Genomic DNA, 18,620 nt, shown 5'->3' with positions numbered 1-18,620 from the left:
AATGAAATAAATGAACTCCAATATGTGGCATAACAGGGCTGGAAAAGTGAAATCACACTGTAGATATCCTATCTACCTCTCCAGGGCTGGGGCTGGTGAGTCAACCTTTCCACTACAGAAGTGAATGAGAGAAGAATGACCTCATAAAAAGGGTTTTGTCTCACTGGCTGCAGGTGAACTTAGGGGGGGCTACTTCTAAGAGCAGCTAGAAGATGATTACTCAATACCTAGATTGTTTGCAAAACCTGAGGATAAAGAAACCTTCATTATCCCAAGGGGGTTGCCACAGTTTGTTTTGTGTGTGTGTGATGGGTTTTTCTCAGGGTTGTGTAACAATATCTGCTACACACAGAAAGCAAATTTCACTTCTGAAGCTGCTGACTATCTCCCAATTAAATCACAGACACATCCAGTTCACAGAGAAGCTTTGAAATCCACGACTGAGACTTTCACACGAGCCAGATAATGGAAGGATTGAAGAGTTGGCTTTTAGCAAGAAGGGTAAGAGTCTGAATCTCTGCAAGTCAGGACCTGGAGAAAGCAACTTCAAAGGTAAAGCAAAATCCAGGCAGGAGAGAGGTTTTACAGGCACAGGGGAAAGGTGCTCATTCCTGGAAGCTGCCTGCAGCTGCAGTCTCTGACTGTCCCCTGAAGCACTGCACCCATACTTCCAGTCATTCCTCCAAAGCAGAGAAGTACAACACTGGGATACTTTGAGTAGGGTCAGTAGCTCAGAGAGCCACAGATGCCAATGCAGCCATTGTAAAACATTAACTCTTTGATTAACTCATAATTCTGAAAGTTGCTTCCAAGGATGTCACAGCACTTCCTGCCCTCAGAAAATGTTCATTAGAAACTACAACTTGACATTCTTAGTAAAAACAGAGAAACGACAACATGAAGTAGACAAAAAATGCTTAATATTTATGTACCTTAAATTATTTTTGTCCCTGACACACAAAGGCCATCACCCCAAGGAAGAGGCAAAGAAGCTACCCCAGTTACAGCCAGCCCAAGGCAGCGTTGGGTGGGAACCCAAGTCAGTTCAGGTTAGCAATAGGATGAGGAGGACTAAGCACAGTTTAGTGCAGGGTGAGATCCCCTAACATCTCACATGGATTGTGTTAGCTAAAAATGAAACCTAAGAGCAAATGTAAATTGTTACAGGAGTTTTAAAACCTCAGTCACATGCTTCCAGCACACTGCCTGTAAAATCACCGGCAGCACTGAAAATGTGGCAAGGAGAGTGAAAAAAGGAAGACATGGAGATGAGGTGGAAATTCTATCACAAAGAAACAGCTCCACCTTATGTTTGAGCAGCAGGAGCATTTTGTTCAAACTTACCTTCCAAACACACGTATGAGGGGAAATCCAGCTAACACAGCCCATAAAACAATGGTCAAAAAGGCAATTTAGCAACATCTTTGCTCTGGAGTTATTTTTTCCACTCCAGTGTTTGTAGTATTACTGGTGGTAATAACTAAGTTCTCCACAAAACAGATGTTGTGTCATGACCTCTTTACTTTTCCAGGTTGAATTCAATGCCAGCAGTGAATTTCCTAGTGACAAAACAATGTTATGTTCAGCTGCAGTATTTTTCATCTAATTCACAGCTGCAGGGGAAGAAAAATCCAAATAACCAGTCACAACCCTTCATAAACTGTTAAAAGTAATCAGGCAACTAGTTTCACATAGTGTATCTCAATTCAGGTGACAGAATCCATTTACTATTGGAAAATTATATTTGCTTAACAAATGGTTTTGATCCTTTTTTCCAGGCTTTACTTTAGCAACAGATGATTTCTAAAACTTAAGAACTTAAATTTATGCCCCAAATAGGAAGGTATTTTTAAAATAATTGAGATGTGCTCTTTATTTGCCGTGATCAGATGAACACGCTCTTACCTTGAACACAAACATTTAAACCTCAGATCCCCTCTCTTTGACATTATCTTTAAAATCAGGTAATTAAACCACAAAAAAAAAAAAAAAAAAGGTATGATGTTCAGACAGCAAGAAATATGAAGCCCACAAAAAAAAAAAAGTCAAAGTCTAGATAGAAGGACTGTTCAGCATCCAAGGAATTATAGGACTGACCTCAAGGCACTCACACAATCCTTCACCCGTCACATGAACTAAGAAGCCAATATCCCTTATGAGTGCTCAGTTGTGGTCAACATTCAAACTTTCATCTATTCTCTTTTGTGCCTGCTGAAGCAGATTAACCATTTAGGCAAAGCTTCAGCTCCTCATTTCTTTACCTAAAAAAGGCTGCCCCTGCCTACTTTTTTAACAAATAAAATACTTACAGCACTAGAGGAAAATCAAACAGTTGAAAAACTGGTTAATTGGTTAGTTCTAAATAGCAACATTGCCGTCCACAAACTAATTCAGCTAAAAAATTTCATTAAATATCAGATTTATTCCTGGTCACTGAATCAGTTTTTATCACAATGCATTGTAAAAACAAACAAAGGAACTTGGCCATTCCAATTCATACAATTTGATATAAACAAAGAGGGGAAAATGTACTCTAATGATGCCACTTCTCACAAAACTACTACAGCAAATTTAATCCGTGTGTGTTAGGAAATGGAGTGTATGTTTAGGTTGATAATGAATTTATACATAAGATATCCTAGAAAATCCAACCAAATTCAAGCATCAGCTGTACCAATGATACAAATAAAACTCCAGTAATCATCAAGTGGAAAACAACAACAAAATATAAAGGAAATAAATTTTATTTAGTGTTACCTTGAAAATCATTCATCCAACAAATAAGAAAAGCACACCACAAAGCATGAAATCATAACCTTCCCCACCAAAGAAAATGTTTCATTCCCCTTTGGCTGAAACTAAAAGATTTCAGAACTCTGGAAAACAGCTTCATGACACTTTAGGCAGTGGTGCTTTTGACCGATGAACAAGGCTAAAACAAAAGGGAAACGTGGTCAAGTTCAATCTCAACTTGGTCCCTGAGTTTGAGAGTTTGCTGCTTTAGCAATAAAGCAATTAATAGCTCTGACATTAAGGATCCCACTGATAAATAAAAAACCAGTAGTTTCATAGGTCTCTACGTTGTGTCTCTCCTTGCAGTTTCCTGCCACATAAAACATTAAAAATAAAACATCCCAAATCACAAACACCAGTCAACCATCACTGAGCTGCTTACAGATGATGTTTAGATGAGGAATGTGTCCTTAATTTGCTAATGAGCAATCATTAAGTCACCTTAACTGTATTCCTGGGTCATATAAAATAGCACTTGAGACATGAGATTTGCCAATATGAAATAAGACAAATCATATTTCCAATACAAAATAACACAAACTGGTATAAAAACGTAAGTTGTCTTTAAATTAATTCATATTATACTAAATAATTCATTTCTATTAAATAATATTTATGAGACTACACAGGTCATGTCACAGGAGAGTATCTCATATCACCCTACTTACAAGATTACAAGTAGCAGAAGTAATATCAGTGTACAGCTGGGGCTGTAAGAGCAGACAAGGCAGAATGACTTCAAGCTTCAATCTGGTATGAGAAGTTCTTCCACTTCCAAAGCACTTTAGGTGCAGGGCTGTACAAAATTTCTCATTCCAAGGAGTTATAAAAATTCACTGTACAGATTGAGATATTACCACAGTAGGATCCCAAAGGCATACAGAAAAAGACAGACCTTAAAACACAGCCATAGGTTCAACTGTCTTAACAAGTAAAGAAGAAGCAACTGTTGTAAGCATTGACCATTCATCATAAAGAAGTTTCAACCCTCTGCAATATTTGAACCTGTACTTTACAACTAACTCCACACCTGACAGAAAAGAGAAAAAAAAGGTGTAGGACATTCTGAAGAGAAAAATGTAAAAGGCAAAGAATTACTAAATTCAATTAAGAAGACAGAAAAAGGTAGAGTTTGTTTCATTTTGACAGATTTCAAAACAGCATAAGAAGAATCAGCAAGACTTTTTCTTCACTGTGACATTTTGGCTTCTCTATGATAATTTTTCAATCACCAAATTCTCAAATACAGTATCTTTGGCAATGTTTTCCAAGTGGGAACTACCAGAGTTTAGAAAATATTTCTAACTACAAGCTGAAGGCCCTGACACTAGAAAGCATTTCAGCCTGGGCACTGAGGTCACCAGAATGAACTCCACACCACCACTGCAGTGAGTTTTTTTTAAGCAGTCTAAGGATCTGCAGAGTTGCTACATAATTAAACTAAAAGCTTTCAACTACACACATCTGAGCACACATTTTTCATACCTTTACATTTTTTGGTCCATCAAAAACTGCAAAGGGAACACTGATGATTATAAACCTGCCACTTGTACATTCTGAAACTGCCCAGTTCAGATCTTAGATCAGTAATATAATACACCATTAGTACACCTAAACCAGCAGCCATACACAGAATTTTAGAACTTCTGAACATCCAAATTTTCATCAATTAAAAAAAAAAAACAAAAAAAAAAACAATCCAGAGGTCAAGACTGAAGAAGAAACAAGATATGAAGAAAACATTGGAACAAAAGGAAGTATTTACTATCCAATGAAAACATCTTCAATATGCATAATTCCTTGTAAAAAAAACATTATTAAATATATTTCACATTCAGTTGTACAGACAAAATTATTTTTATTGAGATAAGTTTGTTCATGCTGGCGTTTAAAATCTCAGACAAACCCAAAAGAATATGGGATGAAAGCAAGAAGTTTTATGAGTAACCTTATGAACTGCACCATCCGTGATTGTACTCAACACCTTATGCACACAATGCCAAAAACCCCTTCCAGTTAAGGCTTCAGAGTATTTCTGACAACTTAATCAATGTCCTCAGACAGGAAGGATCTGATGAATGAAATAATCTTACAGAGCCAGCAGGGACACATGCTGTGTATTGCATTAATTTACTTGTAAACGTCAGGATCTTCTGTTCCCTACTTTGCACTTCAAACAGTGACAGCTCAATCCCTCTGCACCACACTGTGTTCTGCTCCACAACACTCACACTGGTGCTGGTCCTTGCTCTAGGGTTCTCCTCAGCTTCTGGGTATTTTTATGGCATTCACAGTTGTGGTTGGTTTTGGGATTTTCTCCCTGACCATTTTCTCCCCAGTTAAGCAGCATGCATGCCAAATAAAAGCCTTCTAAACCACGTCAGGCCTTCCTACACTGCCCAGTGGCAGGAAGGGGAGCTCTCTACATGCAGTCTGTCAACCAGGTTGTATCAGTGGGTGCAGCTTAGATCTTCAGAGGCTGTTTGAAGAAAAGCTTAGACAAGAATGATTCATAAAGAGAAAACTATTCACCTCTCTTTTGCTGCACTGACCAGTTCAGAAGACAAAATAATATTCATGTGCCAGTTTCCAGCATTGCCACTCCCTTATCAGGGCTTCCAAACACACATGGAAACCTTTTTTCCATACAGATCTTATGGAAAAAACACAGCCCTTTCCTGCAAGCACGTACAAGAACTGTTCTGCACAGGAGCAGGTCATGTTCCTTTCTTCAGATAGCGGGAGAGGAACTGGCTCCTGACAAAGTGGATGAGCTTGGTCTCTGTGCATAACATGGTAACCAGGGTTGCTGCAAGGCACAGGGCACCTGTGCTGATGTGGATCAGCCTGGCCATCCAGCCCTTGTCACAGCAGAACAACACCTACAACAAAGAAAATAAGGCATTGCAGGAAAACCACTCAGCACAAAGTGCATTTACTGCCTCAACAAGAAATAAGGTCCAACACCTCTGTCCAACACACTAACTTCACCATCAAGCCAAGTAGAGTTGTGCACGTGCACTGACCCTACAATAAATCATCTTCAGAAGCCCCAACATTCACTTACTTAAGTTCTTAAGTTCAGCAAAAAATAACCATTCAGTAGATATCCGAAGGTGAATGAGAAAGATGCTGTTATCTGGCATGCAGAAATGTGTTAACTGAGATTACACAAAACTCTGCTGGTGCTGTCAGGCAAGTCTGCTACTGTACAGCAACATATCAGGCTATTTTCTAACAAACTGGAAATCTCACACTCCAAAATATAAAATTCGCCTATCTCAAGCATAATGGATTTTCAAGCTGTCAAATTTTTGTATATTGAAAAGCTCCAATCCCCTTAATAATCAGCCTGCACAATTACCATCTTGTACTGAATAAATGTGTTAAATGTGCTCTTAGCAATTTTTGGTTTTCTTCTAGTTTTGGTTATTACTTGTTTTTATTAAAGAATTTTTAATGCCAGTTTCTTGGTGCCACTGCAAAATTTCCATTATTAATAACAAAGAACATGGATTAACTACAGACAGCAGAAATGTGTTAGATTTTATTTTACTTGTCAGATCCACCTTGTACAGGTGGCAGAGAACATTGATACAAAGAATCTCTTAACAATGTATCCTGCCTTTCTGTAATGCAAATCTCCCAGCCTACCCTCAAAAGCCTGTTTTCCTAATGGCATTCCCCTTTTTGTGGACACGAAGTCCCTGACAGCAGCACGGTCAGTGAGAGCAGAGAGGAAGGAGCTCACCTCTGAGAAAGCAGTGACCCCAGCACTGAGGATGTAAACCAGCAGCAGAGCTGGGGAGGGCAGCAGGCCTGTGAGGGGTCTGTGGGTGCTTTCTCTGAAGTAGTGATGGATGTAGTGGGTGCTGTGAGCTATTCTGATGCCCATGTTGAAGCAGTTGGCAAGGATAAAGCCCACACTGCCATACCGGTGGGTCAGGAAATAAGAGATGCACAGAAATATGAAAGACAATGCCAGCATAACAAAATTGTACCTAGGGAAAAAAACAAAAAGAAGAAATAATTTAACAATGCATGCAGTTCCAGCATTCATTTACTAATGATCTTTTATTTTCTAACATCAGTAACAGAATTTCTTTTACCATCTTCTAGTGAAAATAAATTTGAGAAATGAGAAGATAAAAAAAATGATTTGAAAGAATAGAAAATACATCAACCAAATTAAACCAAGAACTACATTATGTGAACGGAATTCTATTACACTAATCAGTTGTGCACTCATTGCAGAAAATCAAACTTAATAACAATTATTAGTAATGTAAAAACTTGTGCATTTTTTGCTATTTTATCTTAGGAATATATTAAAGAAAATTAATGCCCAAGAACAAATTGACACTTTATTTCATTTCTGTTGTAAACAGTGACTTGGAAAACTAGTGCACATTTTAAAGGGGTATTGAAAGCAGCCCTTGCAAAGTCAAAAAAGATCTCACTGAAATTAATTTGAAAGGGCCACATCAGAACCAGGAAATAATCCAGGCTGGAAGCGCTCTCAGGAGGTCACCTAGTCCAACCTCCTACAAAGTAGTAAACCACTGGAATAACACCCACAGCCTGGGCTATTCCTAAGTGTACATCCAGTACCCGTACATGAAATATGTTAATAGTTGCAAACTTTCAGTGAGTCAAGTGATTGTCTTAAAAAGTGTAACTTCAAGCTCATCTGTGCAGAAAACACACATTTAAATTACTTTATCAGTCAGTGATGTGCCTAAAGCTAAATTAACAATCTTTATTTCTTAGTTTCTGACCTTTCTTACCCAAACTTTTCAACTCTTGCTAAAGCTTCTATATCTGAATCTAAATGCACACTGCCTAGCAGGGAGTTGCTTTTCTGTGGGGCAGGATATTATTTTGTGCAAAAGCACCAATTCCTTTTTAAGGTCAGCACAAATAAATTCACAGGAACACTCTGTAGGCACTGTTTCCTACCTGTCCACTTCTTCTTTGCACATTAAGGCAGATGTAAAACATTCTGTTACTCCATTAACAGCAAGAAACAGAACATACAACGAGTAACACCGGAGGAGATCTGGACCTAAAAAACACATTAGAAAGCAAAATAGTTAATGATATCTTTTATCAAACCACTTTGTTTTTACAGACACTGATATTAAGCCAGTAAGGGGGATTGTTTTCATCCTGGCTGTACTATTGTGAATCTTTTGCCAGGCAATTATATTTATCCATCCTTTCCAACACTTTAGTTCATTTGAACAAGTTTCCTGTCTAGATATCTTAAAAAGAACACAAATAAGCAAGATGAAGGATTCTGATGAGCTAAATCACAGATTCCAATAGCAGTTTCACAGGAAAAAACCTAAACTGCTGATTATAAAAGATTCATAATAGCTGTAGGGTTTTTCTCCTAAGGAGTGGTGTTTTTTTGTCAGGTCTATAAATCTTTACCTGTTCCAGAACTGAGCATTGAGCCTCCATAAATATCCAGAGCCAGCTGAGAATAGGCATAGCCAAAAACAGTAATGGTGAGGCCAATCAGGAGCACAAGTTTCAGCAGCAATTCCAGTACATTTGCAGCCATAGCAACATCATCCTGAAAAAAAACAGTAAATTACATGAACCAAAATCAATGTAATAACAGCCACTCTCATGCAGAAATGCACCTTCAGAGAAACAAATCAGTTTGCATGGTCTAAAAAGGTGTGAAACATATCCTTTGTTATTGAATTATCCACACACATGCTCTTAACTTGGTAAGACTTTTTACAGATTTATTATTCCACCATTTTTTCAGTTCTACACACCAGGTAGGTTTTATACCAAATATACACACAGACACCCTCTAAGCCCACCACAGACCTGTAGCACAGGATTTAATTGTGTGTTGATGTGCAATTAGCAGGACTGCTACAGGCTGACCCTCATGAGTGAGCAAGAGTAATACTCTGTGGAACAAAGCTCCTATTCATTAATCCTCCTCATATAACCCAAACACAAGAAAAATCCAATTCTTTTCTTCCCAAAGTAGCACTCTTCAGGAACATTATTTAACAGCTACATTTAAGTAAAAAAAAGTACTTCCAGATAGCATTTATTTACTAGATTTCATCATTTAAATAATGGCGTGCTATATCTGGAAATACACATTAGAGTAGGCTTTCCATCACACTGCTTGGAGCAGCTGAAGTTAACTTTATTGATGCAAAGCAGCACTATACCACTACATATTTTCATTTCTATTTCCTTATTTTACCCATTCTTTTTTCTTTTTGGTCCAGTCTCACTCAACATTTTTATTCTCCATTTTTCAATTTTAACAGCCTCAATAAGCAAATTTAAACACACATTTTCATCAGTCACACTTCTGTGATGCAACTTATCTGTAACAAAAATCAAGCATTTGACATGTAATTAATCCAAACAAACATACCTGCTTCTGGTCCTTTACAGTCTTCCCTCTTTCCAACGCTTTAGCAAAAAATACATAAAAGCTCTCCTCAATAGGCAAAAAGATAAACCTGGCCACCAGTGAACCGAGGTTATTCACGATATCATATACACCTTAAATAAAAAAAGGCAATCTCAGAGTTTTAGACATATTTTAATTCCAAATCTTTAATAACAACATGAATTCTAATTTAACATCCCCAAAAAAAGAGAAAACAAGTGGTATTTAGTGCAACATTGAAGCAGTATTCTCTAAAAATTCTGACAATCAAGCAACTACACCTTAAAATTGCAAGGTTTGCTCATGGCAAAGGTAAGACAAAAGCACCAGCTAGACAGAAGTGAATCTAGACTTAGAATTCTTGCTGTAGAGGAATTAGATGATCATGATGAAGTTCACTGAATAAGAACAGGAATGTAAGGATTTACTGATACAGGAGAATGCAAAGATATAGATCTAGTGAACGTCCATGGCAGGGGGACTGGAACTAGATAATCTTGAAGGTCATTTCCAGGCTATTCTATAATTCTATTATCTTAAATTAAAGTTTATATTAATCATTCCCTGAAATGCAGCTCAAAGGCTTTGAAACATTCTCAGACTTTCAAGCTATCTTCAAACACTTTAAGTCATTTTCAGAACTACATGAAGAGCAGTGTCTAAGAAAACTCTGTCACCATTCCACAATACCATCACACTTACCCTGATCTCCAAAATTTAACACATTCAAAAAAGTCATCACATAACGTTCACCTGTAAGTTCAAAATAGAGAACTTCAGAACAAGCCTCTAAATCCTACCCAATACTTGTTCAGGCACTTCCAATATTAAGCATTCAACAGACAAAGTCAAATAGGATAGCACCTAATTCTGAAAACCTTCAAAAACTCCATTCAGGTTGGCAATCATGTGCCTCATCTTCCCCCACCCAAGCTTCCTGAAGCTTTAAGTCAATTTTGTAAATAGTTTTCATGAGCCCTCTTCCCTCACACCTCTATGTCAAGCCTCACCCTCTGTCAAAATCTGTTTCAAGAAGGATTGTTTGAAGAAACTCCATGTCAAGCGTGCTTCCTTCCAGTTAACAAAGGTCTGAAAAAAAATACTGAAATGTAACAAATGTGATTGATGTTACAGAGTAGAAATAGAAAACATCAAGGCAGTGCAACGCTAGGGTAGCTCTAACTGCAGTGGTAAGGAAACCCCCAATGCCACAGTTATTAACCACTAGTAAAATATTGCTGAATTCAAGCACTAACATCACGGATCTGGCAAAAACTGATTCCCTTGTTGACAAGTGCTGCTGCTGCTGAAAGTACCCATAAGAGCATTCTACAGAAAATACTAATCAAGGCTAGAGTTAGGAACACTCAGAGTGTTTAAAGTGCCAATATAACTTTACCCTCACTGGAGATATGAACTGTTTACTGCTCTTCAAACTGTCCTTTTAAGACTTGCAACCAAGAACCACCTGTATATTGTCAATCTGTAAATCTTATCCAGAATGCTGTCTTTCTCAACGAGTCTTTTAATTTCTTTCTTTGCTTCATTTTCGTTTGAGAGATATTTGTGTATCTCTAGGATGCTGTGGAACATTATGGTTATTCTGTGCTGTGTTCAAAGTACCAAAAAATTCACTGTTACATGGTTCTGGTTTATTTTCTGCCTCAGATCCAGTGATAGCTGGTCATTCCCCTGACAGTGCAGATGGCCTACCTCCAGTTAATGTCTACTAATATTTTGCACACACCAAGTCGGCAACAACAAACCCAAAACCACAAAGAGTTCAAGTTTCATGAAGTTTTTCTGACGAGAATTTTACTAATATAAACTTCACGCACAATTTCTATGCAATATTTTTTACTTAATCAATCATATTTTCTATAGTGCAAAAATAACCCCGAAACTACTCAATTTACTCCCCAGTCTAAAAGCAACATTCAAAGTGCCTTCATGTGAGATTTTAAGAAGAAAATCAAGAAATAAATTGCACAACTTACCTCATCTTCCACAAAGCTAGGTAATAGAGCTTTCACCCTAGCAACTGGAAATGATTTCTTTGTGGCTTCAGGAGATCCCAAAAACATGACAAAATGAATCACATAGCACATTACCAGAACACTGACATATAAAAGCTGGGAAGATCAGGAAGGAGAAAAGAAAAACAGTGAAACCAAATTAACTTAGAAATGCAGAATTATATACTAGGTGAAAAATACAGTGAGAAGAAAATGTAAGTAGCTCTTATGCCTACCAAATATTAAACTAGGTAAGGATTTGAACAGTTCTTAAGAATGCTGTTGAGGTTTCTATTTTTTTTAACATGTAGGTTATCATAGGCCTTTGCTAATTTTCCTGCTTTATTCAGCATTTATAGAACGGTGAGGGTCCAATTACAAAGCAATTACTCAATCAAAAATCAAGCTGACAGAGTAGCTACTACCTACATCTCTCACCTCATAGAACATTTCCAATTTCCATCAGTTATAAGATGGAAAGCCAGGGCAAAAACTTGAAGGAGAAAAATTATCCCTCCTTCATTGTCATCAAGAAAAAGTTTTAACCTGAATTAATTGCAGTTGATTAGCACTTGATTAGGCTGATAAGGTTCTGTGTGAGTAGAATAACATAACCTTATTTGCAAGATGTGCCTTCACAGATGGAAGGAGTTTCATTCTACCTCCCTTTAACTGAATGTCAAAGCACCAAGTCAATAATGAATATCAGGAAAATACTAAATATAAATTCTAAATCTTAAACCTCCCAGGAGCTTTTTCTCTCAGCTCCACAAAGTTCTTCAGCAGACTAAATGTCAAAGGAAAATTAAAATTCAGGTGAGAGAGAACAAAGGTAACTTACCTGAGCCAAGCAAAAAATGTAAAGGCCCCAGTGAGGATAAAGGATTACTAAAGTAACTGTCAAAATGCATTTTGACACTACTGAAAGGCTTTCAGCAATTACCTTTAAGAAACACAAAACAGAGAAGGGTTATTTTCTGGCAACTTAAGCATGTACACAAGCTTAAAATACATATGTTTAATGCACAGAATTGATGTAGGAATGTAAGATTTTCAAAGTCAGTGTGACTTTATGGCAGTTTCTTTTTGCTGAGCTGGCCAGCTTAGATTGTCATTGCTCTGTATGTTTTCTATTCTAGCATTTCATAGTTTCATTGCATTTTCCCCGCTCTTTTTACAGGACATATGGAAAAAAATCTTTGCTTGAGACTATCACAGTCTCAATATTTCATGTAGAATTGTGGAAGCAGTATCTCTCCCTCCAATTAAAACCTATGTTTCAGGATTAAAGGAACTTGAAGCTGATAATGTCTAAATAAACCAATTTGCTTATTTTAATGGGTACAAATTCCTGGGTATGTCACAAACTAGGCCACGTAGTACTAAACAGTACACACAGGGGTTTTTATATGCTTGAATATACAAAGATCTAAGTCAGTAATCTGTTCTTTTCAGTAAAGATTCCCCCCACAAGCACACACCCCACAGACTTTACTAACCTTAAGTCTCACAAACAAATGAGCTTGTGCTAAAACCCAGAATGGCTCTCCCAGGAGTTCAATAATGGCAGAAAGACCAAATGCCACTACACCAGCCTGATAGTGAGGAACCACAGAAGGATCGGGTACTTCAAGCAAGTACAGCCAGACTAAGCCCGAGGTAAGAGACCAAAAGACACCAAGAGGGACTCTAAAAAATATAAAAACTAATTAATGGAAATTTTACTGCAGCAGAAACAAAAAAAAAAAAAAAAAGGGGAAAAACCAAACCAACCAAACAAAAAACAAAACAAAAACTCCCAACAAAACAGGAAAAAAAAAAAAGAAAATTAGATTACATATGCACATATGTAATATCACATATGGCCACAATGATTACACAAAAATAGGCCCTGAGGAATTAATTCCTATTGTTACCATACCAAGAATGAATATTTTCTTTTGTAATGAACACCCTTAAGGCACTCTACAGAAAACATTTTTTATGAGTTGCCCATTTTCTACTCCAGACCCCTTAGGTCAAATATCTGCATTTTTGTGCCTTAGGAGCAAACAATTCTGATCCCACATCAGCTTGCACATCCTGTTCTGCTGACACTGCTTCAGAAAGAGAGTTCCTGACAGAGTCCATCAAGTTTTACATCACTGCAGCAAGAATCTCTTTGACCCTCACACTATCAGACCTCTAAGATATTAGACATCAAGCTCCTAACACGTATTTCAGATGCTTCACCAAAGGTAACCTTCATTTGAAGTTATGCTTCTCTATAAGGAAAAATTTAAAACAAAAATATACACACAATCAGTGTCATCTCTGCCAAAGCTCGCTGGAAAGGCTATCACACAGCAGAAAGCTGCCACAGTACAGAAACAATGTATTTTAAATATTACTATTATACCTTTCCCTGACAGGAACAATCCCTCTTCTTCACACCTGGATGCAGATGACCACCCATAACCCCCCCCTTCCTGGGCCAGATCAGTTAACAGCTGGGCAGTTCCAGGGAAAGTCAGGTGCCCCAGTGGGAGAATACTATTTGATCATGCAGGGGTAGTTTTCAACTGTATCAGGCAGGTAACTTTACTGCCCTGCCCAGCCCAGCTGGCGCTACACAGCAGCTAGAGCTGACAGAGGTAGAAAGCAGAGAGAATCAGGAACCAGGAAGGATAAACAAGCTATAAAATCCACTTTATCCACACTGCAATGTGTGATCGCTTGTTGCAGCGTCCTGTGGACTTTAAGCTGTTCTGCTATAAACATCACCACAGCTGAAAGAGGCAACCCTACTTCCTCCTTGTTGTTTAATTTTGCATCTCTCCTACCCAAACATTTATGTTGCAGGTTCACAAATGCACACTGGGTAATAAAAGAACAAAACTGGGCAAAAAGTGGAAGAAAAAACAAAGGGCTACATATTGGTGCAACAGGGTTTTCCTTCAAAAGCTACAGCCCAAATGAAAGTCAAGCAACAGAAAAAATGGCACTTTTTGCAATGAACTTCTTCATGTGCTCCAACAAAAAATCAAGTCCAAAAATGTTACAGCACCAGACTCGAGCAACTGCTACAGCACCAGACTCGAGCAACTTCCTACAACAGTCCTAAATCAGAAACATAACAGAGGCTTCTGAAATAATTACCTCAGTAAATAAACACTTCCTCTCATTCTGTGAGCTCCCAGACAAAAACGAGATATTCTAAGAAAGTAAACTTTTAAGGGTATCTTACGTCAGCCACAGGAGATTAATTGTTTTGGTCCAGTTTCTCTTGGCACTTCCACTCAAACAAGCTCTGCGAAACGCCTCCCTGGCAAGGAAGACAACTGTTGAGTACAGCAGAGTCAGCCTAAAGGGGGTGAAAAGGGAAAAAAAAAAAGGAGAGAAAACAATTTCTTTTCTATAAATTGTAAATCCTTCATGCAGTAGCATCAGTTTTTACCCACGACTGCCTGGCAGACAAATTCCTACAGGTGTGCAAACATGGTTATACGAGGTAAAATTATCACCATCTCCTAAAAACTGAAAGTAATTTCGCGCGATGTTTCAAATGGCAAGAACACGTGCTGCAAACCAACTGTGAAGATACAGTATATGCTGTAGGAAAAACACATTGTATCTAGTTTTTCCACCCCAAACTGATGGCCTAAACACACAACAGTGCTACCGGTGTTTCAGGCCAAAACAGACCTGGGGAGGCATGAAATGACCAAACAGTGCGACACGGCCAGGAGCACTGATCAGAGGCTCGCAGTGAGAGGGCGAGAGCAGCACAAGCTCTGCCGCACAGCCCTCACGGGTGCCGCCGAGCCGCCGCCCCTCACCTGACATTGACCACGCCGAGCAGCTCCCGGGACAGGTAGCGGAGGGTGAAGGCGTTCAGCCCGAACGTGACCACCCGGAACAGCACCTGCGAAAGAAGCCGCACGGGAAGCACCTGCGGCGCCCCGCCGAGCAGCAGCGGCAAGAGGAGGAGGATGAGGAAGAAGGAGGGAGGGGCGGCCCCGCACCTGCAGCAGGGCGCTGGACGAGGCCAGCCGGGCGGTCTGGCCCAGCACGTCCTGCGCCGCCATCGCCCCGCTCCCGCCGCCAGGAAGTGGCGCGGCCGCCGTCGCGCCGGATCCCGTCAGCGGGGCGGTACCGCCCGGCCCGGCCCGGCCCGGCGCCGAGGGGACACGGCGGTACCGCCCGGCCCGGCCCGGCGCCGGGGGGACACGGCGGTACCGCCCGGCCCGGCCCGGCCCGGCGCTGGGGGGACACGGCGGTACCGCCCCTCACTGAGGGGACACGGCGGTACCGCCCGGCCCTGCCCGACGCTGGGGGGACACGGCGGCACCGCCCGGCCCGGCCCGGCGCTGAGGGGACACGGCGGTACCGCCCGGCCCGGCCCGGCCCGGCGCTGGGGGGACACGGCGGTACCGCCCCTCACTGAGGGGGCACCGGGCAGCAGGGCGGGACACTGAGGGGACACGACAAAGGGTGAATGGCCAAGAACTTCAGCCCGCCAAAACTGCGGCGCAGCTCCACAGCCCCGGGCTCCTCCGCAGCCAGCCCGAAACTGCAGCCTGGCTCACGGGAGGAGATGCACGGTAGATACGGTGACGTTCAACAAGCGCTGTTTGCCAAAGATTGCTGAAAAAGCTTCCGAGTTCCACCAATCCCTTTCCAAACTGAGGGCAAACCCACCAGCCTTCCCTGACCTAAGGAGAAACACAACCAAGACGTAGGGAAAAAAACATTCGGTGCAAGAAGGAGAAAGAAACCATTCGCTTTATTCTGTGGAGAAAAAAAAAAAAAAAACCCAAAGACACAACTAAAAAACCACCAAAAAAACCCCAAAACAAACAACAACAAAATCAAAATCAAGTCCAAACACACCTTCAAATGCCAAGATGCAATTTAATTGCTACAGATTGGATTTGATAATAAGAGTGCATTGAAGGCTGCCAAACAGGCAAGGCCTTGGACTCAGTGTAAGTCAGGACAGTTCCAGACTATTTTGGATCACTGTTTAAGCAGTGATATATAAAAAGATTCTATCTTTCTGCGTTACAGAACATTCCCTTCAGAAGCATGGCGCTTCCAGCTCAGAGGTCACAGTTTTCTAAGCAATGCTAGAGTTAAACTAAGATTTTTCCTGTCTAACAGCAGCAGCTACGAAGAGCATGGGGGAGGGAAGTATTTGAGCCCTACTTGATTACAGCTCCTTAGTGACAGACTGTGAACAGCATCAGTTTCAATCAGGGTCTTCAGAGAATCTGGAGAACCAACCAAAATTATTCAACCTGATGCAAAGCAGCCACCTGTCCAACAATTGTCTTCTGCATGAAGCCTCCTCCTCTGAGCCATTTCACCCAGCGCTTTATTCCTTCCGTGTTCAGAGTAAAGTTTCCCAGGCCGCTTTTTTCCCCCCTATTTGGTCATTTTTCCTAATGACATTTAACTAATCTGGAAGTGATGTATAGATGTAGATGGTGGCAGAGGAATATATCCTATGATTAAAAAAACCACAAACCAATGAAGGGAAAAAAAAAAAGAAAAAAGGGATTGTTTTCCCATTGTAAAGATAGGGAAATGGGGAGAGACAGTAGAAACTAATCTGTGTTGAGCAACTGCAGAGACAGATTTTGAGTTATAGAAGAGTATTGATTGTAGCTAGAGAGGAGGAAACATTACCATTCCCCTCCTTTAAGCAGTTTTCCAGTTATCAAATGGAAAAAGCAACTAAAATATTGTCCTACCTCAGACTCTGGAGTTTGCTCTTGTGGCAGTAAGTGGTGATGGCAGAAATGAAAAAAGACTTCCAGTGTGTTATGGCTTGTGCTGATCTCTATAAGGGTGGATGAACTGGAAGGGATTAAAACCCAGTATAAACTACCAGATAAGCTAAACTGGGAAACAGAAATGCAGTTGAGGAGCATGAAGCATAAACCATAGAACTGTTCAGGTTGGAAAGGACTCTTGAGGTCAGAGAGCCCAACCGGTCCAGCTCCGCCACTGAAACATGCCCCCAAGCACCACATCTAATTGGTTTTGAAATCCCCCCAGGGATGGTGACTCCACCACTCCCCTGAGCAGCCTGTTCCAGTGCGATTTGTTGAAGACATTTTTCCTAATAGCCAATCTAAACCTCCCCTGGCACAACTTGAGGCTGTTTGCTCTCATCTTATTGTTACTTGGGAGGAGAGACCAACACCCACCTGTCTGGAAAAGCCTTCTTTCAGACATGTGAGTGATAAGGTCTCCCTTGAGCCTTCTCTTCTCCAAGCAGTTTCCACCTGTCTCTGCAGCTGCTCCTCATAAGACTGATGCTCCAGACTTCTCAGCCATTTTAATTTCCCCTCTCTGGACACGCTCCAGCATCTACCAATACTCCAGTAAGAAGGACTCATGTCTACTCTCTACACACAAACATTTCTGTGACAAAAGGGGGTAACTTCGAGGACTAAAACATGAGGATTCACTGTGCTACCTGGAGACAATGGTCTGACCTTTCCAGGCATCTCCCACAGGCAATAGTAAGTGACAATGAGCGATGTTTTGTTGGACAGTTTGGCTTGTCACCTCATAAAGCCGAAACAGAAACAGCCGCAAAGCCTGAGGGGGAGGAAGAAGAGGAGGAATAACTGCAACTCCAGCTGGTGGTGAGAGGAGCAGCTTCGGCACGAGGCGCCTCCGGGCATTGACGCGGTTCGGCCGCGCGGTGGCGGCACCGGCCCCGCCACGGCCGGGACGGGCCGGGCGCTCCCGCTCGGCGGCGCTTCCGACCGGCTGCGGGTGTGTCCGACCGGCTGTAGGTGTGCCCGACCGGCTGCGGGTGTGCCCGACCGGCTGTAGGTGTGCCCGACCGGCTGCGGGTGTGCCCGACCGGCTGTAGGTGTGCCCGACCGGCTGCGGGTGTGCCCGACCGGCTGCGGGTGTGCCCGACCTGCTGCGGGTGTGCCCGACCTGCTGCGGGTGTGCCCGACCGGCTGCGGGTGTGCCCGACCGGCTGCGGGTGTGTCCGACCGGCTGCGGCTGTGTCCGACCGGCTGCGGGTGTGTCCGACCGGCTGCGGCTGTGTCCGACCGGCTGCGGGTGTGTCCGACCGGCTGCGGCTGTGTCCGACCGGCTGCGGTGTGCCCGACCGGCTGCGGGTGTGTCCGACCGGCTGCGGCTGTGCCCGACCGGCTGCGGGTGTGTCCGACCGGCTGCGGTGTGCCCGACCGGCTGCGGGTGTGTCCGACCGGCTGCGGGTGTGTCCGAGCAACAAACGAACAGCTCAGCTGGTGATGGAAATGGGACACAGCACAAGGCCAGCTCCGATCAGGAGCAGCATTTCCTGGAACAGCCTAGATTGGAAGGCAGCTTATAGCTCATCTTGTTCCAACCCCCTGCCATGC

The 18,620-nt window shown here is 41.7% G+C and overlaps 1 protein-coding gene across 4 annotated transcripts; it reads right to left on the bottom strand.

The window, feature by feature from the left end:
* Positions 1-2,402: 2,402 nt before the first annotated feature.
* LOC100226935 (man(5)GlcNAc(2)-PP-dolichol translocation protein RFT1) lies at positions 2,403-18,036 on the bottom strand. Of its 4 annotated transcripts, none has more exons than XM_072934851.1 (13): positions 16,980-18,036; positions 15,063-15,148; positions 14,471-14,548; positions 12,744-12,933; positions 12,086-12,187; positions 11,227-11,361; positions 10,240-10,318; positions 9,932-9,982; positions 9,212-9,342; positions 8,230-8,374; positions 7,753-7,858; positions 6,545-6,794; positions 2,403-5,675 (listed from the first exon to the last, which is right to left on the bottom strand). In XM_072934851.1, the coding sequence occupies exons 1-13, from the start codon at positions 17,259-17,261 to the stop codon at positions 5,511-5,513; spliced, it is 1,800 nt and encodes a 599-aa protein (XP_072790952.1). In that variant the 5' UTR covers positions 17,262-18,036; the 3' UTR covers positions 2,403-5,510. The 4 variants fall into 4 exon arrangements, with proteins under 4 accessions (XP_072790952.1, XP_072790951.1, XP_012427286.5 ...); XM_072934850.1 differs by having other exon boundaries at positions 14,471-14,587; positions 16,980-18,035; XM_012571832.5 differs by lacking the exon at positions 16,980-18,036 and adding an exon at positions 15,249-15,400 and having other exon boundaries at positions 14,471-14,587.
* Positions 18,037-18,620: the final 584 nt, after the last annotated feature.

This window comes from Taeniopygia guttata, chromosome 12 (assembly GCF_048771995.1).
Source record: "Taeniopygia guttata chromosome 12, bTaeGut7.mat, whole genome shotgun sequence".
In the NCBI taxonomy this organism is placed as follows: Eukaryota; Metazoa; Chordata; class Aves; order Passeriformes; family Estrildidae; genus Taeniopygia; species Taeniopygia guttata.
Note: the sequence above shows the minus strand (reverse complement) of the source record. Positions and strands in the feature narration are given on the sequence as shown.

What these genes read in the sequence shown, in the direction of transcription:
- LOC100226935 (XM_072934850.1), bottom strand. Translation starts at nt 17,261, where the DNA reads ATGTGGTGCTTGGGGGCATGTTTCAGTGGCGGAGCTGGACCGGTTGGG. An exon ending in GAAACAGATTTTGACAGAGG is followed by an intron (nt 9,983 to 10,239) that starts GTGAGGCTTGAC and finishes TTGAACTTACAG; the next exon opens with GTGAACGTTATGTGATGACT. An exon ending in CTGTAAAGGACCAGAAGCAG is followed by an intron (nt 8,375 to 9,211) that starts GTATGTTTGTTT and finishes GTTTTTTTTCAG; the next exon opens with GATGATGTTGCTATGGCTGC.